This window comes from Lepidochelys olivacea (genome assembly GCF_965140295.1).
Source record: "Lepidochelys olivacea isolate rLepOli2 genome assembly, chromosome: 19".
Taxonomy (NCBI): Eukaryota; Metazoa; Chordata; order Testudines; family Cheloniidae; genus Lepidochelys; species Lepidochelys olivacea.
The window spans coordinates 2627409-2649542 of NC_140429.1; the positions used below are offsets into that span (position 1 = coordinate 2627409).

General features: G+C 46.4%; 2 protein-coding genes across 2 annotated transcripts; both read left to right on the forward strand.

Moving 5' to 3' along the window:
• The first annotated feature begins 1416 nt into the window (after window positions 1-1416).
• On the forward strand, window positions 1417-13399 carry MRPS15 (mitochondrial ribosomal protein S15). Its single transcript, XM_084609693.1, has 8 exons — window positions 1417-1604; window positions 3356-3418; window positions 3926-4001; window positions 7268-7316; window positions 8843-8927; window positions 10363-10421; window positions 12140-12331; window positions 13194-13399. Exons 1-8 carry the CDS (start codon window positions 1481-1483, stop codon window positions 13311-13313), a joined length of 768 nt encoding a protein of 255 aa, XP_084465819.1. The 5' UTR covers window positions 1417-1480; the 3' UTR covers window positions 13314-13399.
• Window positions 13400-14505: 1106 nt separating this feature from the next.
• LOC311533255 (cornifelin homolog B-like) lies at window positions 14506-22054 on the forward strand. The gene is made up of 5 exons (XM_084652522.1): window positions 14506-14610; window positions 16101-16234; window positions 16569-16705; window positions 20305-20402; window positions 21983-22054. The coding sequence occupies exons 2-4, from the start codon at window positions 16123-16125 to the stop codon at window positions 20398-20400; spliced, it is 345 nt and encodes a 114-aa protein (XP_084508648.1). The 5' UTR covers window positions 14506-14610; window positions 16101-16122; the 3' UTR covers window positions 20401-20402; window positions 21983-22054.
• The last annotated feature ends 80 nt before the right edge of the window (window positions 22055-22134 follow it).

Here is a 22134-nt window from a genome sequence, read left to right on the forward strand (position 1 = left end):
TGCACAGAGTCTCCCATGGGCACTCCTCCCCTGCACATCTAACCCTGTTCATGTTCCTCATTCCTTTGGGGCCCCTCCTGCCTCACTGTCAGGATAGCCTTTGAATGCAGCAGCCATGCCTGGCTGGCACCTTCACTGAACTCCCCTAAAGTAATGTGACGGAGGAAAACAAACCCTTGTAACTAGAAGACAAGCACTTCTCCCTCGAGAGAATGAGGGAGTGACGTGCACTATTTTTTATAAATCCCACGTGTAGCTCAGTTTTCCTGCGTGACATTATCCTGCCTGACCACACAGAGTTAAATCGAAGGGGAAACTGACAGGAAACAGAACAATGGCAGAGAACAGGTAGTCTCACAGAGAATGCCAAGGGTCCTGGGGGAAACAATGGGGAGGCTGTTCACTGGGGAAGACCCCTGGCCTGGCTCTAACAAGACTGGCAAAGTCTGCTCATTCCCAGGCTTCGCCATGCACCAAAGCGGGTACTAAAACCATAAAGATATTGGCCAAGGAGAGAAGAGAGGTTGTCAGGGGCTGCCCAGAAAGCGTCAGGGAGTGCTGACGGGGATGCTAGGAGACGCCGCAGGCTACACCAGGACAGTCTGCTTCTCCCAGCCCAGAAGGTAAGTGGGCTGAATGGAACTTACCCCAGCTTGCAAGGAAAGATAAATGTTTAGAGGAGGGAAAATATGTGCATAGACCTTTATGGTTTTTATCTTTTACTCTAGGTGCTTTGTACCTTTGGGTGAATAAATACTGCTTGGTTTTGAAGAAGCTGGTTTTGGGTCACTCTAATCAACTCTCTGGGCACAGTTCCCCAGGGGTAAAGGGCTTACAGGTGCCAAACCCCGCTGGGCTGCTTGCGTTAGCACTAGTGGGAAGCGGGGGCACCCGGAGGGCCGGGAGCAGGACGGCCACCGCCCCATCCCCAGGATCAGCACCTCCCTTCGGCGGTGCCTGCCCCTGCCCGGGTGAAATGGCACGCACCCTGTGTGTGAGGCCACCCCGCACACAGGACACCCCTCTGCCAGGCGCCCGCGGGCACGACCTCGCCTACCCCCCGCTGCCGGGGCTGGGGCGGCGTGGCCGCAGACAGACCCACCTCCGGTTTATGTCCGCCCCGGAGAGGGGCGAACCACCCTGAAGCAGGACACCCGGCCGGCCTGCCCCAGGCAGGGTCCCACCCCGCGGGAAAGGGGCAGGGAGCCAGGCCCGTCCCTGCGGGGTGCACCCCAGAGGGGCTGACGGGCCCTGCTCCCCCAGCCCACCCCAGCAGCGCTGGGAGCCACGGGAGGAACTGGGCCAGACCCCACCCTCCTCACCTGGGCAAAGGTCCCCTCCCCCCCCGGAGCCCCTCCCCCGAGCCCCTCCCCCTCCCGGGGCCCCGCCCCGGCCTGCCATCGATTAGCTCGGCGATCGACGGGCCGGGTCTGTCCCAAGATGGCGGCGCCCATGCCAGGCGGCCGGTAGGGCAGGGGAGATGCTGCTGCTGGGGCTCCGCGCGGCGCTGGGCTGGGCCCGGAGCTGCCGCCTGCCGGGCCCCGGCTGGAGCAGGGCGGTGAGCGGGGCCCTCCGCCTGCAGGAGACGCGAGACCGGCGCTCGGGTGAGCCGGCCTGCGGGGTTCGGGGGGGCCCGCACGTGGGCCGGGGGGCAACGGGAGGAGGGGGCTGGAGCTGGGGGGGGAGGGGGAGGAAGAGGACGGGGTTGGGGGGGAGGGGCGGGGAGCTGAGGGGAGAGTTAGGGGAGGATGGGGGAAGAGGGAATAGCTGGGGGGAAGGAAGGGGGGGTCATGGGAGGAGGGGCGGGGAGCTGGGGAAGGAGGAGGGGGATGGGGAAGGGAGAAGGGGGGTGGGGAGCTGGGGGACGGAAGAGGGGGGTGGGGGAGGAGGGGTGTGGAGGAAGAAGGGGTGAGGGGAGGAGGGGCAGGGAGCTGAGGGGAAGGAGGGAAGAGTTAGGGGAGGAAGGGGGATAGGGGAAGAGGGAGTAGCTGGGGGGAAGGAAGAGGGGGGTCAGGGGAGCAGGGGTGGGGAGCTGGGGAAGGAGGGGGATGGGGAAGGAAGAAGGGGAGTGGGGAGCTGGGGGACGGAAGGGGGGGTTGGGGAAGAGGGGTGTGGAGGAAGAAGGGGTGAGGGGAGGAGGGGCAGGGAGCTGAGGGGAAAGAGGGAAGAGTTAGGGGAGGAAGGGGGATAGGGGAAGAGGGAGTAGCTGGGGGGAAGGAAGAGGGGGGTCAGGGGAGGAGGGGCAGGGAGCTGCAGGAGTTAAGGGCCATGGGAGTAAGGGGAGGTTCGGCAGCAGTTGTCTGAGGACTGCCCGCGGGGTGGGGGTGGGGGGGGCAGGAGTTGCTGGTAGGGTTCTGGGCTGTGAGGTGCTGCAGGGGCGGGGTGTGCTGCGGGGGCTCCCTGCAGCTTGCTGCCAGGACAAAGGTGATGGGGAAGGAAACAGAGTCCTGCAACTGGGAGATTGGCCCCAAGGGTGGGTGCTGGTCCTCGGGGGAAGGGGGAGTCAGGGGTACTTGAGGCCCCAGGACAGGGTGAATGCCGGATCCCAAGGTGCAGCGTATACTAGAGTGTTAACAGGTTGGGATAGGTGAGGACCAGTAAAGCCAGGAGCCTTCTGTGCAGGTGGAAATGCTGGGTCAGTGGCTTCTTCGTTGGCTGCTGGGGATGCTTGATCCCCGGACGCTGTGATGGTGCATGCATCCAAACACGTGCACAAGCACCAGTTTGGCTGCCACAGGCTTGTTTACCAGCTACTTTAGCCGATTCCTGCCTCCGCCTCTGAGAGAAGCTTCTGTGCCGATATACCATTGCTGCCTGTCTCCTGTTCGCCTCCTCTCTGTCCCGCTATGGAGCTTGAGCTGCTCCAAACCTCCTATTGTCATCAGACCGCATTTTACGGTGTGTTGGTGACACAAATGAACAGGAAATGACGGGCTGGTTAGTACAGACAGAGTGTTCCTGTGGTCATCCGGGACAATTGCTTTAACAGACTGGAGAGCTGCTGCATTAAGATGTAGCGAGGAGATGGTGAATTGCACGTCCTGTAATGCTCAGTAATGGGCAACGTCAGCAGGAGCCTGCTATTGAGAGTGCTCTCCTTCAGACTCCCTGCTTCTCTGGACATGCAGCATCCTTGGATTCTGGTGCAATCGAACATCTGCTTGAAATATTTTCTCTAGTGCCTCTGACGCAGACCTAGATAGCTCACATAGAAGCCCAGGCAAAGGGTGCTCTAAAGACAATCTCCCAATACAAACTTATTTACGTTATATTGAGTATATGCTTACCAAATCTCAAAAGCATATAGATGAAAGATATTTATGTGTCTAATAAATCTTTGCTTTCTTCCATGAAGTTTACAGCCCGCTTGTTCAGACAGCCAGAGGTTATGTGAGGCCTGTTAAAAAGAGGAAGCAAGGTATGGTAGAGACCGAATTTTGAGCACATTTCACAATGTTTTATTCTTAATAACATTAAAATTATCACTAATTGGGAGTGGGTAGGAAGGATTGAACCTTTAAAGTATTATTAGACACTTGAATCATGCTGCAGAAATCCTAAACAATTTTCAGACAGTAAGCATGCTGGGTTGTTCAAAAACGTTAATTGGACTGTCATTTCTCAAATACACAGGGAATGCTCACTGAAGTCAATAGGAGCATTTGCATTGATCTCAATGGGTTTGGATCAGAACCTAAATCCAGAATACTGAAGCCAGGAAGTGGGATCATATCAACTCCCATCACCTGTCTTCTCCACACTCAAGTTCAATTCAAAACTGCTTTCTTGGTTTGCCCTTCACAGTTGAAAGAGCCATCCCCTCTTTTCTCTTGAATTATCTCCCTCTGATTCATTCCCCCTCCAAGGGTATGAGACAGCCCTGATTTGATGTGCTGTTCCCCATGTGTTGATCTTTTCTTTGCAGCACTCCCCAGCCATCTGGATGACCTTCCTCCTACCATGCTGAAGAAAGATTATGCCAATGTCCCAATAATAGATAAGTATGTTGCAGAGCCAAAGGAAGGGGGACTGCTTAATCACTTCAGAGATTTAATTATTAAAGACATCCAGCCACAGAAAGTCGTAGCTGTAATGCTGCAAGTACTTACATAACACTGTACAGTCATTCGTCTAGAGAGAACTACAGAAGTTTTGAAATAATGGGTCCAGAGTGTGAAATTTGCAGAAGTGGCCACTGATTTTAAGAACATAGGAACTTAAGAATAGGTATACTAGATCAGAGGAACTGTAGGCAGTCCAGAGGGAATGAACAGAACAGGGTGGTCCATCCCCTGTCGTCCAGTCCCAGCTTCTGGCAGTCAGATGTTTAGGGATACCCAGAGCATAGAGTTGTCCCCCTGACCATCTTGGCTAATAGCCATTGATAGACCTTTTTCCATGAACTTATCTAGTTCTTTTTTGAACTCTGTTATACTTTTGGCCTTCACAACATCCCATGGCAACAAGTTACACAGATTGACTGTGTGTTGTGCAAAGTACTTCCTTGTGTTTGTTTTAAACTTGCTGCCTATTAATTTCATTGGATGACCCCTAGTTCTTGTGTTATGGGAAGAGGTAACTAGCTCTTCCCTAGTCACTTTCTCCACACCAGTCATGATTTTATAGATCTGTATCGTATCCCCCCTTAGTCGTCTCTTTTCTAAGCTAAACAGTCCCAGTCTTATTAATTGCTCCTCACATGGCAGCTGCTTCATCCCCCCCATGTTTTTTGTTGCCTCTCTTGGCACCTTTTCTAATTCTAATAGATCTTTTCTGAGATGGGGTGACCAGAACTGCACACAGTTTTCAAGGTGCGGGGTACCATGGATTTATAGAGTGGCATTATTATATTTTCTGTCTTCTTATCTCTTTCCTAATGGTTCCTAGCATTCTGTTCGCTTTTTTGACTGTAACTGCACATTGCGTGGATGTTTTCAGAGAACTATCCAGGATGACTCCAAGATCTTTCTTGAGTGATAACAGCTAATTTAGACCCCATCATTTTGTATATATAGTTGGGATTGTTTTCCACTGTGCATTACTTTGCAGTTATCAACATTGAATTTCATCTGTCATTTTGTTGCCCAGTCACCAAGTTCTGAGAGATCCCTTCGTAATTCTTAGCTGTCTACTTTGGACTTAACTTTCTTCAGTAATTTTGTATCGTCTGCAATTTTTGCCACCTCACTGTTTACCTCTTTTTCCAGATCATTTATGAATATGTTGAATAGGACTGGTCCCAGTACAGGCCCCTGGGGGACACCACTATTTACCTCTCTCCACTCTGAAAACTGACCATTTATTCCTACCCTTTGTTTCCTGTCTTTAAACAGTTACTGTTCCATGAGAGGATCTTCCCTCTTATCCCATGACTGGTTAGTTTGCTTAAGACTCTTTGGAGAGGGACTTCATCAGAGACTTTCTGCATGTCCAAGTACAATATATTCACTGTATCCTTCTTGTCCACATGTTTACTGACACCCTTAAAGAATTCTTATAGATTGGTGAGGCATTTTCCCTTTACAAAAGCTGTGTTTGACTCTTCCCCAACATATTGTGTTCATCTACATGTCTGATCTTTCAGTTCTTTACTCTAGTTTGAACCAGTTTGCCTCGTACTGAAGTTAGGCTTACTAGCATTACATTAGCTATCCTCCAGTCACCTGGTACAGAGGCTGATTTAAGTGATAGGTTACATACCACAGTTAGTAGTTCTGCAATTTCGTATTTGAGAACACTTGGGTGAATATCATCTGGTCCTGATGACTTACTACTGTTTAATTTATCAATTTGTTCCAAAACCTCCTCTAGTGACACCTCAGTCTTGGACAGTTCCTCAGATTTGTTGCCTAAAAAGCATGACTCAGGTATGGGAATCTCGCTCACATCCTCTGCAGTGAAGAGCAATACAAAGAATTCATTTAGCTTCTCTGCAATGGCTTTGTCTGCCTTGAGTGCACCTCAAGGTCCAGTGGCCGGCTTCCTGCTTCTGGTGTACTTAAAAATGTTTTGCTATTTTTGTCTTTTGCTAGTTGCTCTTCAAGTTCTTTTTTGGCCTGCCTAATTATACTTTTACGCTTGACTTGCCAGAGTTCATTCCTTTCTATTTTCCGCAGTAGGATTTGACTTCCAATTTTTAAAGGATGTCATTTTGTCTCTAACTGCCTCATTTACTCTGTTTTAACTATGGGGGCATTTTTTGGTCTTCTTACTATTTGTTTTTTATCTGGGGTATACGTTTAGTTTGATCCTCTAGCATGGTGTTTTTAAATAGTTTCCATGGAGCTTGCACGCCTTTCACGCTTGTAGTCACAAGAAAAGTTCCTTTTAATTTCCACTTATCTAGCTTCTTCATTTTGTGTCATTCTCCTTTTTGAAGTTAAATGCTACTGTGGTGGGTTTCTTTGGTATTTGCCCTCCTACATGGATGTTAAATTCATTTACATTATGGTCACTGTTACTGATTGGTTCAGCTACATTCACCTCTTGGACCAGATCCTGTGCTCCACTTAGGACTCAATCAAGAATTGTCTCTCTTCTTGTGGGTTCCAGGACTAGCTGCTCCAAGCAGTCATTAATGATATCTAGAAATTTTATCTCTGCATCCTGTCCTTATGGATACCTTACTTTCTGGGTGCCCAACTTGAGATGCCTTGGTGGTCTGATTTTCAGAAATGCTGGGCACCCAGAGGAGGAATCTGTGGGTACTTGGATGGCCCCTTCTAGAAATCAGGCCTTGAGATGTCTCAAGTTAGGCACCCAAAATTAGTGGTCACTTCTGAAATTTGGGCCCAACTGCATCTGTGTGGCTGGACTCTCTTGCCCATGTGGAATCCCACTGACTTTGGGGGGATGCTGCACAGAGATAGTTTGAAGGATCATGGCCTTAATCGGAATCCTTTTGTCTTTGAATGTTCATGGAAAGCTAATCTTCAGCACCCGGATTGCACGTCATGTAGGTTTTGGAAGTTTCAGCACTTCATAGTGAATTGAAACATTTCAGCCGTAGTATCCAATTAAACCAAAAAGCTACAAACTACCTCCACTCTTAGTAATGATTTCTTTCAATGAATGCAAGAAATGGTTTGATTTCCTTATTACTTTATATTGGTAGAAAGCCTAATCTACTCTATTTTAAAGCTCTTTGAAATACTTACAGAAATGCTAATCTGTTCTGAAAATCTAAATCAACCTTCTGAGCTAAAAACAAATAAATACATTGCATGTTCTGCTTTGTTTTATAAATCAATCTCTGATCTCCCTGCAGGGTTGATGACGTAGTGAAAAGGCTGTTGTCTCTGGAAATGGCCAGCCAGGTTAGTGTCTTTCTGCTTGTGTAAACGCTGGGACTTTGGATGGCAGTGTCTCTGTAAGATCTGTCTATATGCGCAAAAATATTTCGTAATTTACGTCTTCTGGTTTGTTAGTTTTGCCAAGCGACTTCAAACCTGGTGGTTAATAACTCATCCTGATCTGTTGGTAATTAGCTCAAAACACACCTGAAATTCACCAAAAAATTCTCTCATTTATACTAGTAAAATACATGTATGTGCTATTATTTTTTACATATATTAAAATAAGTGAGAAAATGCTAGAAGAATCACAGAAAGAACCATAGGGCTGTTGAGTGCCAGCAAATGATATCTGTTAATTCTAGAAAATGATACACGGTCAAAGTTCATTTAAAAAGTGGTTTTATTACTATTTTTCAAGTGCCCCAAAAATGCAGGAACATCAAAGACAAGAGAAGGCCCTCATCCCATGGAGCGGCTTAGTATCTAAATTCAAAAATGTACAGCAAGAATAGGACATATGCAGATAACCTGTAGTTCTCCAACTGCACTGAGAGAGACCGGGCCCAGTTCCTGGTCCTTCATCATGCTGGCAGGAGCTGAGAGCACTTTGGTGTGATCATGGTCAATTCTACAAACTGTTAAATGTCTAAGTGCTGCTCAAATATTAATATCTGGGAAGCATTTAGTATTACTACCCTTGTGAGGTGCAGAATACATAACTTGTGGTTAGGCTTGGAAGAATTTAATTATTTTTATATAATTTTATGCATAATATCCATGTTTATTTTTAAACATTTTTGTATTTTTTCATAGTTGCAGGAAATTACGGGGGGGTCAGACAATAATTATTTAACAACTAGACGTTGAGATTCAAAAAGTTAAAGCTTTATAACCTTTAAAACACAAATTGTCAAAATATACAAAGTAAATATCCTTAAATCAAACTCTAAGTTCTCATGCAGCATTTTTCTTACCTTGCCTACCTGTAAATTTTGACTGTTATTGGGGGAAATGTTTTTTCATCTGTTTGTGTGTGTACATACAGTGATACCATCCTTTACCGACTTTTACCAATTAAAATCTAAACCTTTCAAGCCTAGGCTGGTGTTGCTTAATAGCAGATCTCTCTGGCTAGTTAAAGAGAGAAACTGCCAAGGTTCTGAAGGGGAGTCACGCATTCCGGCAGGGCTGGATGAATGAGCATGTCAGCTGAAGGGAACGAAGGGGGTTGAGTGTGAGCAGGCACCTTGCTTTCCACATCTCTGTGTGTGTCTTTCTAGTGCTTACAGCTGAGACCTGAGTTCTTCTCTGCTATACTCTGACACTGTCACCATCTCACACTCAGTGGCTGCCTTTCCTTCCACTCTTTGCTGGCTGAAGAAGCTCCTGCATTGAGCAAAGCCATTCATAAAATAGTTGGCTTTTCCCCACACTTCCTCTGGGCATGTTGGGTTGGTGTCAGTGCTTTGAGGCAGTGGGGTATCTTGCATCCAAAATAATCCCAAATAGCAAAGCTGAGGGCCTTGGTTTCTGTCTGTTGCCCCCAGAGAGAGAAGGTGAAGATAAAGACACAGCAGCTGATAGAGAAGGTTCGGAGGACTCCCAGTGACAACGGTTCCTTCGAGGTACAAAGTAAGTCCGAGAGCCAGAGGGAAACCCCCAATGGAGAGCATCTCTTTGCTTTAATCCCGCTGTTTCCCCTATCATTTTACCAAGGTTCCTGCGGGAACTGCAAGAGCCACCTTTGTGGGAATGCTGGGAAGGTGTCTCACCTGCAGTACGGCACTGGGGGACCCTCAGCATCTGGGAGTGCAACAGATGTAACATGCTTATCCACTGGCAAAGGGAGCAGTTTGAATTTTTCTAATGAGTGCCTCTGGCTGCTGCATTCTTATAGCTCCCTGCTTGAGAGACCTGGGGTGGAGGGTTCCTCTACAACTGTTGATGTTGCTGCAATACTTTTCCAGTAATATGTTTGTTCTGGTTTTTCCTCCACTATTTCTGCAACTGTGATGTCCCATGCCTATCAGAATGAAGAAATACTCTGGGGAGGGAGTGCATGACAGAAATTGTGGCTTTTGAAAGATCACTGTTGGGTTTGGAAATAAAACTCCTTTCTGTACACATACCAATTGTTTAATGAAACCCCAAAGGATGGGTGCAGAAGTAGGGGTCAGGCTGCTGCATGACCATTCATTTGACAGAGTGTAATCTTGTCCAAAGTTTTGTATGGGGCAGGGAGAGGTGAATCCCTCCAAACATGTGACCCTGCGTTAAAGCTCCACACTGCATCTGGCACCCATTGCCACCCCTTTCCCCATCTGGAAAAAAGAGATTTGCCTCTCCAAGCTTAGTCAAAGTGCTCTAAGATGCTAGAAAGTTCACAGTACCATCATCCTTCCTTCCAATGCTTTCCATTACAAATGTCTGCTAGGAGCCTTTCCAGTTACAACGCGGAAGCGCCACACAACCCAAAGGCAATGTGTGGGTTAACCAATTCCAAGCATCCACGTCGCACAAACCACTGCGGCGGGCAGTTTCAGCACAAAGGCTGAATTGGCCAAGGAAACGGAACTTCTCACCTCCAGAGGCAATCCCTACAGGTCAAGTCTGATGTAAATTGGTAGGGGGCAGTGGGTACTGCCAATACTGAAATTCACTACCAATTTAAATATAGCCACATATTGTTAAACAGACTGGGCTTCTTCCTGTTCCTCTGAGATATCCACCAAGTGGAACAGAGTGAATATAAAGCTGTCAGCAGTTAAGCAGGGCATCAGGCATTTCAGCTGTAAAGGCAGGCTCCCAATTGTTATTAAAATCATCTTAATATATATAATATAATATTATATATTATATAATACATACTATATAATTTCACAATAATTTTAAACTGATGTTTAGGTTTTTGGTGTTTTTAATTTTGAAGGTTTGTTTTTTGCATTTTTTTTACAAATTCTGTACAAATGCCCAAAGTTCTCTGCAAATCTGATACCCAAAACGTATCCGCTGTAGCATCAGGGAATGCATTGCTGCTTTTATGCAATCTCTTGTTTATCTTTTATAGCTGCTATTTTGACTGCCAAGATTCAAACTCACCGGGAGCACCTGCAGATGCACCCCAAGGTAATTCTCATTAGATATGTAATCTACAAATTTGAGACCAGCCAGTGGGTCTTGTACTTTGGTTCAGAATTAGAGGATTTGAATTGTGTGGAAGATCCTAATTCAGTTTTTAAAATGTCTGTATCTCCTCCCTTCTAAAGCAGTGAGGTCACTGGTAGTGTTTGAAGCTGGAGGGTACTATAGGCAATAGCTCATGTTTCAAGGATTGCTTTGAATTTTGCTGCACCAGACCGGAGAATCTATGGATCACAGTTACATTTTCAAAGATTGAAATTTGTCCAAATATGTTCCTGGAGCAATGGAAGCCACTGACTAGATGCATTTGAATTAACAGCTAAACTAAATCATGCTGCAAGTGCAGACAGGCTTTTCATGTGTTTTGTTATTTAACATTGTATATTTATGTATTTCAGGTACAAACCCATTTCCTTCTGACTATAAAACATTTTTACCAGATGGGATTTATCTCAATGCCACAGTGGCTTAAAATCTAGTCTGTTGTTTCAAGACCTCCTAGGTTCGAAGTCCAAACTTGGATCATCAGTAAAAACAAGTTTGTGGACAAGACACCCTTAGGTTCTTGCTGCAGTTGTACCAGCTTGGAAATGTATTAACAAACATGCCCCCAAATGTGCTTCAGTTTCTCGCATTAAAATTGTTTCCCGTTTATCTTTAAGTTTATGGAATTAAAGTCTTCAGGGTCTGGCCTGCACTCCAGAGTTAGGTCGATGCAAGGCAGCTTACTTCAACATACTTATGGAAGTGTCTACATTTCCATTTTGCTCCCACCAACGTAACTGCCCCACTACACTGACTTAATAACTTCATCTCCATGAGCGGTGTAGAGTCACGGTCGACGTTGTGGGGTCAATGCAGTGTCCATGTAGACTCTGCATTGCTTATGTCAACTGTTGCAGGCTTTCAGGAGCCACCCCAGACTGACAGTACAATCAATACAAGCATTCCTGACACAAGGAGCAAAGTGTAGAGACACACAAGCGATGTAACTACTGCAGTGGCTGTGTGCCAGCATAAGTTTGGTCGACTTAATTTTGTAGCGTAGACTTGGCCTGAGAAGGTAAGGGTTGTTATCCTGGAGTGGGATCCAGCAGCAGTTCTACCTTATGTTTCAGTAGAAAACAGAAACTCTTGCACACTGTCAGCCAAGTACATTTCAAGTGTTGTGCGTATAATGTCGGGAGGGGATTGCTTCTGACCCCTGCAGGAAGTTCTTCTGCCCTGAAGCTGGAGATTCCCTCTAATAGCATGGCTGAATTATCCAAACTCCTTTGCAAAGGATGAACCAATGGACCCTGCCAGATCAAACTGGTCCCAAATGCTTCTGTATGATTTTTGGAACAATAAATGTAAATGGAAGCAGAGGTTTTAGCCAGTAAGACTTCCCCTGCAGACTTTGGCACCTGGCCATTGCAGCTTATGCTAGTGCAGAGGAATGTGAAATTGAGCAGTAAAAGGGAATACACAAATTGAAACTAACCTAGCAGAAAAATTGTAAATCAAATGCAAAATGCAGTTTGACTTTTCAAATTTTCTTATAGAAATCTGAGGTGCCGGTTATATCATTTAAAGAAAACGGTTCTTAAAATATTACTCTTAACCTGACTGAGTCCCCGTCCGCAATAACCCAGACTGTTGTGAATTGCTTATTGGGATGGAATTAGTCTGACTGCAACTAACGAATATTAAATCCTCTGCAGGACAAAAGTAACCGGCGTCGCATGCTGATGGCCATAGATCGCCGGAAGAAACTGCTGAAGTATCTGCGTCGCACCCGCTATGAGACTTTTGAGCACACGTGCAAGCAGCTGGGCATCCAGTACACATTACCGCCACTCTATTGCAGGAGAATGACCCGGCGATGGGCCGCTAAGAAGGCTTTCTGCCTCAAGGTACGAAGTGGAACTAGCAAGCACAGCTCAGCATAGTTTCAAGGGGAGCAGGCTGGGGACTTGTTTGCACATCTAGAGCAGACTTTCCTGCTACGGGGCACAGTGGTTTGGATCACTGTGCTGAGGCGTGGGAGGAGGGGAAGTTGTGACTATCCTCGGTTTAGTGTTGCAAGTTTGATCACTCTGGGATATGACTGGAGTTTGAAAAATTAATGAAAATCGGAGGAAGGTATGAGATCTTCCAACAGCTCCACAGAAGGTGAGTTCGGAGCTGGACGTGCTGGAGTCACGGAGTGAGCTACAAGTGCAGCATGCTTTTTAACTGTCTGGAAGCTTCAGGTTTTGTTGCTGAATTGCTCCGAATGGGAGATTCTGCTCTCCATTGCAAACGTGGGACACATCCACTTCTTCAGCGTTCCACTAGGAGAATGAATATGTAGAAGTGAAAGTGTGCAAGCTTCTGTTCTTTCCTGGGAGGGGATGTGGGCCTCAGCTGTGGGTCAGTCTAACTTGTCGTCTACACTCATGTGACTGAGAGCAGAAGCGAAAAACTGTATTTAAAAAAAAAAAACCAAAAAACAAAAACCTGAAAACAAATACAGTACTTTGGCCCAGCAAAAGAACAGCTGCATGGAAATGAATATATCAACTGGAATTCTTGTATTTGGAGTCCCAGAAGGTGAGAGCATGTCAGGTGCAGTTGCTTTTATTGAGACATGTAGTGTCCCTTCTAAACCTTGATGTTCTAGGATTGAATGGATCTTCCCTAAGTTCTTGCATGACCCTGACCTGATGATAGAACTGTTTTCAGCAGGGGTACACAATCTTCTTTCTTCCCTTCCCCCCTACCGCTCTCCTGCAGGTTTTCAATGAGGTACAGAAACTGAAATCACCCGAGAGGCTAAAGCAGAGACGAGAATGGCAAGCAAAAGCAAGGGCCAGAAAGGAGCAGACGCTGCAAAGTGAAGGGACCCCAGTATAGCAGCACCCTGAGCAGATCTTGCATTCTGTGCCTGCATGTGAAAAGTAATTTGTCCCTCCAAAACGCAATAAATGATTTCAAAGCTACCATTTCCAATGTCTTCATGTGGGAGGAGGGTGTGTGTAGTGTGTCCTCTGTATCGGGTGTAACCTGACTGTGCAGCAGAAATATCCAGGGGGTATAATGAGTAGTTTGAGGCACTACAGTCAAGTGTGCTTTCTTGAGCCTTGTCCTCACTGATTGTGCTAACAAAGCTTTAATTTTAGGGATCCCACTCCATCGTAGGTTGGCGAGTGATTGTGTCTTCAGCATGAAGCTCCCTCCCTTTAGATGGGCGTCTAGCTCAGGGGAGGGCCAACTACAGCCCATAGGCCGGATCTAGCCCATCAAGGCTTTCAGTCCGGCCCACGGGATTGCCAGCCCCATGGCGCAGCGGGGCTAAGGCAGGATCCCTGCCTGCCCTGGCCCCACACTGCTCCCGGAAGCAGCCAGCACCATGTTCCTGCAGCCCCTAAGGGTGGGAGGGAGGCAGAAGGCTCTGTGCGCTGCCCTGGCCAGCAGGCACTGCCATCCGCAGCTCCGATTGGCTGGGAACTGGGGCCAATGGGAGCTTTGGCGGTGGTACCCACAGGCGAGGGCAGCGCATGGCAGAGCCACCTGCCCCACCCCCAGGAGCCACTGCCGGACACGCTGGCTACTTCCGGGAGCGACACGGGGCCAGGGCAGGCAGGGAGCCTGCCTTAGCCCCACTGCATGCCACTGCCACCCCAGAGCCACTCCAAGGTAAGTGGCACCAGACTGGAGCCCGGATCCCAATCCCCTCCTGCACCCCGTACCCTAGCCCCCTCCCTTGCGCCCCCTGCCACACCCCTCCTGCACCCCAGCCCCGTGCCCTGAGCCCTTTCCTGCTCCCCGCACCCCTCCTGCACCCCAACCCCTTGCCCTGAGCCTCTTCCTGCACCCCGCACCCCCTCCTGCACCCCAACCCTCTGCCCCAGCCCTACATTCATGGCCCTGCGTACAATTTCCTCTGGCCAAAAGGTTTGCCCACCCCAGTCTAGCTCCTCTTATCACACAATGCAAAGTTAACTTGGAGAACTCACTACCCAATATTGCTGATGTCAAGAGTTTAGCAGAATTCAACCAATGATTATCCATAGAAATGCCTGATAAAGGAAACGAGGGGCAGTTTCAGGAAGTTAGCTGACTTGTGATTTAAGACAAAGCCCCTGTACTGTACACTTCAAATACATTTACCCTTTCGGTTCTCTAGCAAGTGAGAAGACAAAGCTTTGAGGTAAGTAGATTTTTTTTTCATTTCAAAATGTACATAAATTGCATGTTAAATTACTCTTAGTTATTAATCAGGGGGTAGCCGTGTTAGTCTGTATCCACAAAAACAACAAGGAGTCTGGATCTAAAAAACTAAGACTTAAAAAGTCTTTAAGGTGCCACCAGACTCCTTGTTGTTTTAGTTATTAAACCATTTCTAGTGCATATTAGCCAAGTACAATGTGTGCATATTAATTTGTCATGCATCCAGAACTTTTAAAGCTGCTCTTTGAGAAGCATTCTAGACCTTCAGAATGCTATGTTTACTTAGGGAAAATAGATATATTCACAATATCAGCAGTCTGATTGAAAAGTGTTCTGATTGATATGCCAGAGAGCTAGCTGAAAATTTTTCATTTCTATATCAGTGGTTCTCAAACTTTTGCACTGGTGACCCCTGTCACATAGCAAGCCTCTGAGTGCGACCCCCCCACCCTTACAAATTAAAAACACTTTTTAATATATTTAACACCATTATAAATACTGGAGGCAAAGTCGGGCTTGGGGTAGAGGCTGACAGTTTGCAGCCTCCCTCCGCCCCATAATAACCTCGTGACCCCCTGAGGGGTTCCAACCCCCTGTTTGAGAACCCCTGTTCTATATTTTAATATAGAGGGATTTTTTTAAAAAAAATCCCAGTTTAGTCATTGGGAAACAGTCTCTCTCTCTCTTTATATATATATATAGAGAGAGAGAGAGAGAGAGCGACTTGGACTTTTTTTGTATTTTCAAATATTGAATTGCATTTCTAACAAACAATTCTGTTTAGTAACTGATGTGTGGTAAATGAACACCTGTAGATAACTGACTGCAACTGTAAACTCATGATTAAGGATAAGATGATGTCACAGAAGTCATGGATTCCATGACTTTCTGAGACTTCCATGACATTGTCCACTTCAGCCCTGAGGCGTTGGGGCTACAGCTGGCAGAGGCGGTCCACAGCTCCCAGACACCAGCCCCAGAGCCCTGAGCCACCGTGGGGGGGCCTTGGCGCACTCAACCACCGCAGCAGCAGTGGGTCCTGGACTCCCCCCACCCCACAGCAGGACTTGGGCTCTCATTCCTGCTCCTGCCCCTGGGGATTCAGTCATCTTCCCCCCACCCCAGTCAAACCCTCTCCATTATTTTTAGTAAAAGTCATGGACAGGTTACGGGCTTCTGTGAACTTTTGTTTAGTGCCTGCAACCTGTCTGTGACTTTTACTAAAAAATAATCATGACGATATCTTAACCCTACTTGTGATTAATCTTGTGTGCTAACTTCAGACAACACAGATTGGATAAGGTCACGCACCCTTTGTCTCCATTTCCCCATATGTCAAATGGAGATTATACTGACTTACTTCACATGAGAAGCAGAGGGCTAATATTGCTCTTTTTATAAGTGCTTAGGCTTACTGGTTCTTTAAGGGGCAAATATGATCTCTAGCTGCACCTTGGGCTTTGTTTGCAGAGGCTGCATTGAGCACTAGACAATGTCCCAGACCGTGATCATCCAGCAACCTGGCTCCGTGGGGTCTGCTGTCATGTCCCCAACGGGTGACTGGAGCACCGGGAGGTACGAATGTTGTGCAGACTGTGCAACATGTAAGTACAGGACTTGCTGCAGTTGAGATGCATTTTTGAGGCAAGCCAGATGATCTCTGAGTCAGGTAACAGGTCTGCCGACTACTGAGGCTCTTTTTGAAGTGCATCAAGCACTGGGTGAGCATTTCTGTGAAGATATTAAACATAGGAAAATGGAGAGGGCTGAGACCTGACTACGTGTTAAGGAAGTTGAACAAAAGGGGAAGGGGTAGGTGTGCAGAGAGGGAGGAGGAATATAGTTCCTTTCCTAATGGTTCACTACCCCACATTGGCAAAACTGACTGATGAATGACTGACGTCCTGTACGCTGTTTGTGTATACTCTTGTTTTGAAGGCTGTTTAGGTACGTTTTGCCCAGCACTTCTGGCATGTTATGTGGCAAACAAGTATGGAGAGAACTGCTGCCTTGGCATCACTTTTGGAGGCATGACGGCGCTGCGAACTCACATGCGTCTCTCTTACGGCATCCAGGTAGCCTTGCTTTTGGGAAAATTTCCCTTCTTGTTTCTGTCTTTTGAGCAATGTTTAAATTAGGTCAGGCTATCCGAGCAGCAGGATTCTATTTAGATTGTGAAATGGACGTAAATGGATCAAGAAAGCACCAGCAGCACTGAATGGGAACGGATGGAGGGTAATCTTTGCTGTGGAGATGTCTAACATTGTCTGAAAATAAGAACATATCTGCTGTATTGGGTGAAAGTTAAAGTTCTGCACCCTAGTGTGCTGGCAGGCAATGCCTGATGTTTCAGAGGAGGCCAACACCGCTATCCCCACCCCATTACACAATTCAACAATTGTACAGTGTGGTACATGGGAAGGAGAGATTCCCTCCTGATCACTGTGATGATTACCTTGCACCCTGACTTTTGAGATTTTTATTACCCTTTTTTCACCATGGATAACTTCAAACGTTATTGCTTGCAACACAATCCAGCTACGGTATTTGACTCTGCCTTCCTGTGGACAGTGATTTCCATGGCCCACCACATACTTTGTGATATATAATTCCTTTCATTTGTTCTAAAATTATCCACCCCTTGATTAACTGACTCCCCACCCCTTAGCTTGTTTTCCAAGATAAATAGCCAAATTCTCAATCCATAGCACGGAAATGCTTCCTATGTTAAGGACCTATCTGACCACACTGGCTGACTCAACCCTCACCGGAAACTCCTTTGTGTCTAATGGTTCGACCAGATGAGAGAATCAGAAGTGTTAGACATGGATAAATCCTGTTAGTCTATCTGCTTGGTGGAGATTAAGGTTTCAGTTTGTAGAACAGAATTGATTATGAAACAACACACTTCATCTAGCTTTGGACCAGCGGCTTAATCAATTTAACTCCTTTGCTAGGACCTTTTCATAGAGAGTGATGTTAAAATCCCTGACTTTTGAACAGAGCTTAAGATCTTCTGTTAATTCCTTACCTACCACACTTGCAAAACCTGCAAAAATGAGTTTGTTCTGTTCTGCAACAGCACAAATAACTGATCCCCTGTGGAGAGGGAAATGCAGGTCTCTCTTTTTTTCAGTGCTACAGTTTCTCTTTCTGTCCAGCAAATCGTTACATTACAAAACACTTGGTTACTTTGCTGAGGAAGTGGGGAGATGTGCTGTGGCTGCAAACAGCCTCTCCCTGAATCGGAGGCTGCAGTTAGAACTATTGGGCCTCAGCTCTGGTATTCAGCCCACGCATACTGCTTCCCCTTTGCTTTGTGTCAGACAACAAATACCAGGGCTGTCAAGCAATTAAAAAAATGGATCGCAATTAATCATGCTGTTAAACAACAATAGAATACCACTTATTTCAATATTTTTGGACATTTTCTACATTTTCAAATATATTGATTTCAATTACAACACAGAATACAAAGTGTACAGGGCTCACTTTATTTTTGAGTACAAGTCTTTGCACTGTAAAAAACAAAAGAAATAGTATTTTTCAGTTCCCCCAGTATAAATACTGTAGTGCAATCTCTTTATCATGAAAGTTTGAACTTACAAATATAGAATTATATACAAAAAACCCTGCATTCAAAAGTAAAACAATGTAAAACTTTAGAGCCGAAAAGTCCATGCAGTCCTACTTCTTGTTCAGCCAATCGCTCAGACAAATAAGTTTGTTTACATTTGCAGCAGATAATGCTGCCCGCTTCTTGTTTACAATGTCACCTGAAAGTGAGAACAGACATTTGCATGGCACTGTTGTAGCTAGTGTTGCAAGATATTTATGTGCCAGATGCACTAAAGATTCACATGTCCCTTCATGCTTCAACCACCATTCCAGGGGACATGCGTCCATGCTGATGATGGGTTCTGCTTGATAACCATCCAAAGCAGTGTAGACCGACACATGTTCATTTTCATCATCGTGAGTCAGATGCCACCAGTGCAAGGTTGATTTTCTTTTTTGTGGTTTGGGTTCTGTAGTTTCTGCATCAGAGTGTCACTCTTTTAAGACTTCTGAAAGCATGCTCCACACCTCGTCCTTTTCAAATTTTGGAAAGCACTTCTGATTCTTAAATCTTGGATCGAGTGCTGTAGCTATCTTTAGAAATTTCACATTGGTATCTTCTTTGCATTTGTCAAATTTGTAGTGAAAGTGTTCTTAAAATGAACAACATGTGCTGGATCATCATCCGAGACTGCTATAACATGAAATATATGGCAGAACGTGGGTAAAACAGAGCAGGAGACATACAATTCTCCCCCAAGGAGTTCAGTCACAAATTTAATTAACACATTATTTTTTTAACACGTGTCATCAGCATGGAAGCATGTCCTCTGGAATGGTGGTTGAAGCATGAAGGGACATATGAATTTTAGCGCATCTGGCACATAAATATCTTGTGACACCTGCTACAACAGTGCCATGCAAATGCCTGTTCTCACTTTCAGGAGATACTGTAATTAAGAAGTGGGCAGCATTATCTCCTGTAAATGTAAACAAACTTATTTCTCCTAGCGATTGGCTGAACAAGAAGTAGGACTGAGTGGACTTGTAGGCTCTAAAGTTTTACATTGTTTTTGTTTCTGAGTGCAGTTATGTAACAAAAACCCCTACATTTGTAAATTGCACTTTCATGATAAAAAGATTGCACTACAGTACTTGTATGAGGTGAATTGAAAAATACTATGTTATTTTTACAGTGCAAATATTTGTAATAATATAAAGTGAGCACTGTACAATTTGTATTCTGTGTTGTAACTGAAATAGATATGTTTGAAAATGTAGAAAAACATCCAAAATATTTAATAAATTTCAGTTGGTATTGTTTAACAGTGTGATGAATCAAGATTTAATTTTTTTGAGTTAATCGCGTTAGTTAACTGCGATTAATCAACAGCTCTAACAAATACACATGGGGCACCTCAGAAAATAATACACTACCATCCATGCCCTTAAAATAACAGTACCTAGAATCCATCTCTGTAGCAAAATATACGGTAGTGAGGACTGCCCCTGTTCTTTCATCAGTTGTGGCCTCACTGAGGAAGCCACTGATAGGGAGGGATGGTTAGTGGTATCTTTAATTAAACAAATTTTAAATAAGTCTGTTAAGTAACTGGGTGAGAACTGGCCTTTGGAGCCTCTCACCTCTAAATCACTGAATGAAAATTGTCAAGGTGGGTAATGATCAAAAGTCATTAATGTCTGACAGCGCTTTGCCCTAGATATGAAGTGAGTTTTAGTGGTCTCAATCCAGTTCCTATTGGCCATCAGCCTCCTGACAAACTGCTCAAGTGGCTTGTAGTTGAGAAAAGCATGTCCAGTCCAGTTGGGGCAAGTCTATACCTGGTACAATAATTAGGTTATGTCGGTAGGTATTTTTAAACAAAATCTGAAGCAAACCTAGTATTTTGAGGAATGGAAATGTACTATTCAGACAAGGCATTGCCAAGAGGAAATAGCTGCTTATATTAAAACAAAATTCCTACCTACAGCACACAACAGGTGTCCCCAAGCCATATAAAAGCACAAATCTGTGACCATTTCAAATAAACAGCACAGAATATTGGATTTAGGATATGGTTGATAATAGCCCTCCCATTTTATCTGGTGTACACAGGGAACCATCTGCAGGGACGTACTGGCGATGTGCTTTTGTGGCCCTTGTGAGGTATGCAGAATGGCTCGTGAAATGAACATCCGCTCTCCACACTAAAGGTAAAGAGCACTGCGAAGTGGGCACTCAGTGGGTGAAATCCCAGACACGCCATTGTCCTTCTTCACGAGGGAAGAGGCATCAACTTTTGCATGACTGCCCAAAAGATCTCACTCTGTGGGCTAAGGCCCAGACCCCTCCATGCAGTTCCGGTGGTTGGGATGCAGTATTTCCGTTAGAGGATGTGGCTGCAGGGTGAGAGGATAAAACTAGCATGTGTGTGTTGCTGGCTGATAAACGCTGAGTGGCTGACTGGGGCTGTAATGTTCGGGGGGGGTGAGCTCTGTGGGAGGATCTGCAGTAGCTGAGATGGATTGTGGGGGTGGGTTCGGAGGGGCCGAGGAGTGGGCAGTATTTGAGGGGATGGGGGAAGGGGAGGGTATATGGGTGGGGGGATTGGGGTGCATGGGGCAGAAGGGTGTGTGACGGGGGTTCAGGGAGGAGGGTAACTGGGAGAGGGGTTACAGTGTGGGGAAGGGGCAGAGGTGTGGGGAGGGGGCACAGGGGTATGTGAGGGATCTTGGTGTCATTGGGGATAGTTCTCTGAAAACTATCTGCAGCGGCAGTCAAAAAAGCAAACAGACTGTTGGGAATCATTAAGAAAGGCATAGATAATAAGAGAAAATATCATATTGCCTCTATATAAATCCATGGTATGGCCACATCTTGAATACTGCGTGCAGATGTAGTTGCCCCATCTCAAAAAATATCTATTGGAATTGGAAAAGATTCAGAAAAGGGCAACAAAAATTATTAGGGGTATGGAACGGCTTCCATAGGAGGAGAGATTAATAAGACTGGGACTTTTCCGCTTGGAAAAGAGATGACTAAGGGGGGGATATAATCGAGGTCTATAAAATCATGACTGGTGTGGAGAAAGTAAATAAGGAAGTGTTATTTACTCCTTTTCATAACACAAGAACTAGGGGTCACCAAATGAAATGAATAGGCAGCAGGTTTAAAACAAACAAAAGGAAGTATTTTTTCACCCAACGCACAGTCAACCTGGGGAACTCCTTGCCAGAGGATGTTGTGAAGGCCAAGACTATAACAGGGTTCCAAAAAGAACTAGATAAATTCATGGAGGATAGGTCCATCAATGGCTATTCGCCAGGATGGGCAGGGATGGTGTCCCAAGCCTCTCTTTGCCAGAAGCTGGGAATGGGTGATAGGGATGGATCACTTATGAGGGAGAAGGGAAAGGGATGGGGTAGTGAGGGGTAAGTGGGAGGGGGCAGAAGGGTATGTGAGGGGGAAGGGAAAGGGGGTTGCAATGTGGGGAGGGGCAGAGGGGTATGGGAGGGGGAAGTGGGATGGGGTTTGGGGAGGGGGCAGAGGGGCGGGGAGCTGAGGGGCATGGGAGGGGGAAGGGGATGTGGGATGGGGTTTGGGGAGGGGGCAGAGGGGTAGGTGAGGTGGGGGAGGGGCAGAGGGGCGGGATTTGGGGAGGGGGCAGAGGGGCACGAGGGGAGGGGGGGCAGAGGGGCATGGGAGGGGGACGGGGATGTGGGATGGGGCCTGGGGAGGGAGCCAGAGGCGCTGCCCGCCCCCCCGCTAACTCGGGCCTTTGTTTTTGTTGCAGGCCCGGCCCGAGCGGCGGACCCGGCGGGGGCGGGGCGCGGGGGGGGGCAATAAAGCTGTTACCGACCGAGCCGTCTCCCTGCGCCGCGTGTCGGGGGGAGCCCCGGGGATTCCTGTCGGCCAAATCACCCCCCTTCCCCTTTAAGAGGCCGA

Bases quoted from the DNA above. Each gene is read 5' to 3' on its own strand.
- MRPS15 (XM_084609693.1), top strand. From the start codon at position 1,481: ATGCTGCTGCTGGGGCTCCGCGCGGCGCTGGGCTGGGCCCGGAGCTGC. The intron at 3,419-3,925 runs GTATGGTAGAGA...TTTTCTTTGCAG, and splicing joins TGTTAAAAAGAGGAAGCAAG to CACTCCCCAGCCATCTGGAT. The intron at 7,317-8,842 runs GTTAGTGTCTTT...TGTTGCCCCCAG, and splicing joins CTCTGGAAATGGCCAGCCAG to AGAGAGAAGGTGAAGATAAA.
- LOC311533255 (XM_084652522.1), top strand. From the start codon at position 16,123: ATGTCCCAGACCGTGATCATCCAGCAACCTGGCTCCGTGGGGTCTGCT. The intron at 16,235-16,568 runs GTAAGTACAGGA...CTTGTTTTGAAG, and splicing joins TTGTGCAGACTGTGCAACAT to GCTGTTTAGGTACGTTTTGC. The intron at 16,706-20,304 runs GTAGCCTTGCTT...TGGTGTACACAG, and splicing joins GTCTCTCTTACGGCATCCAG to GGAACCATCTGCAGGGACGT.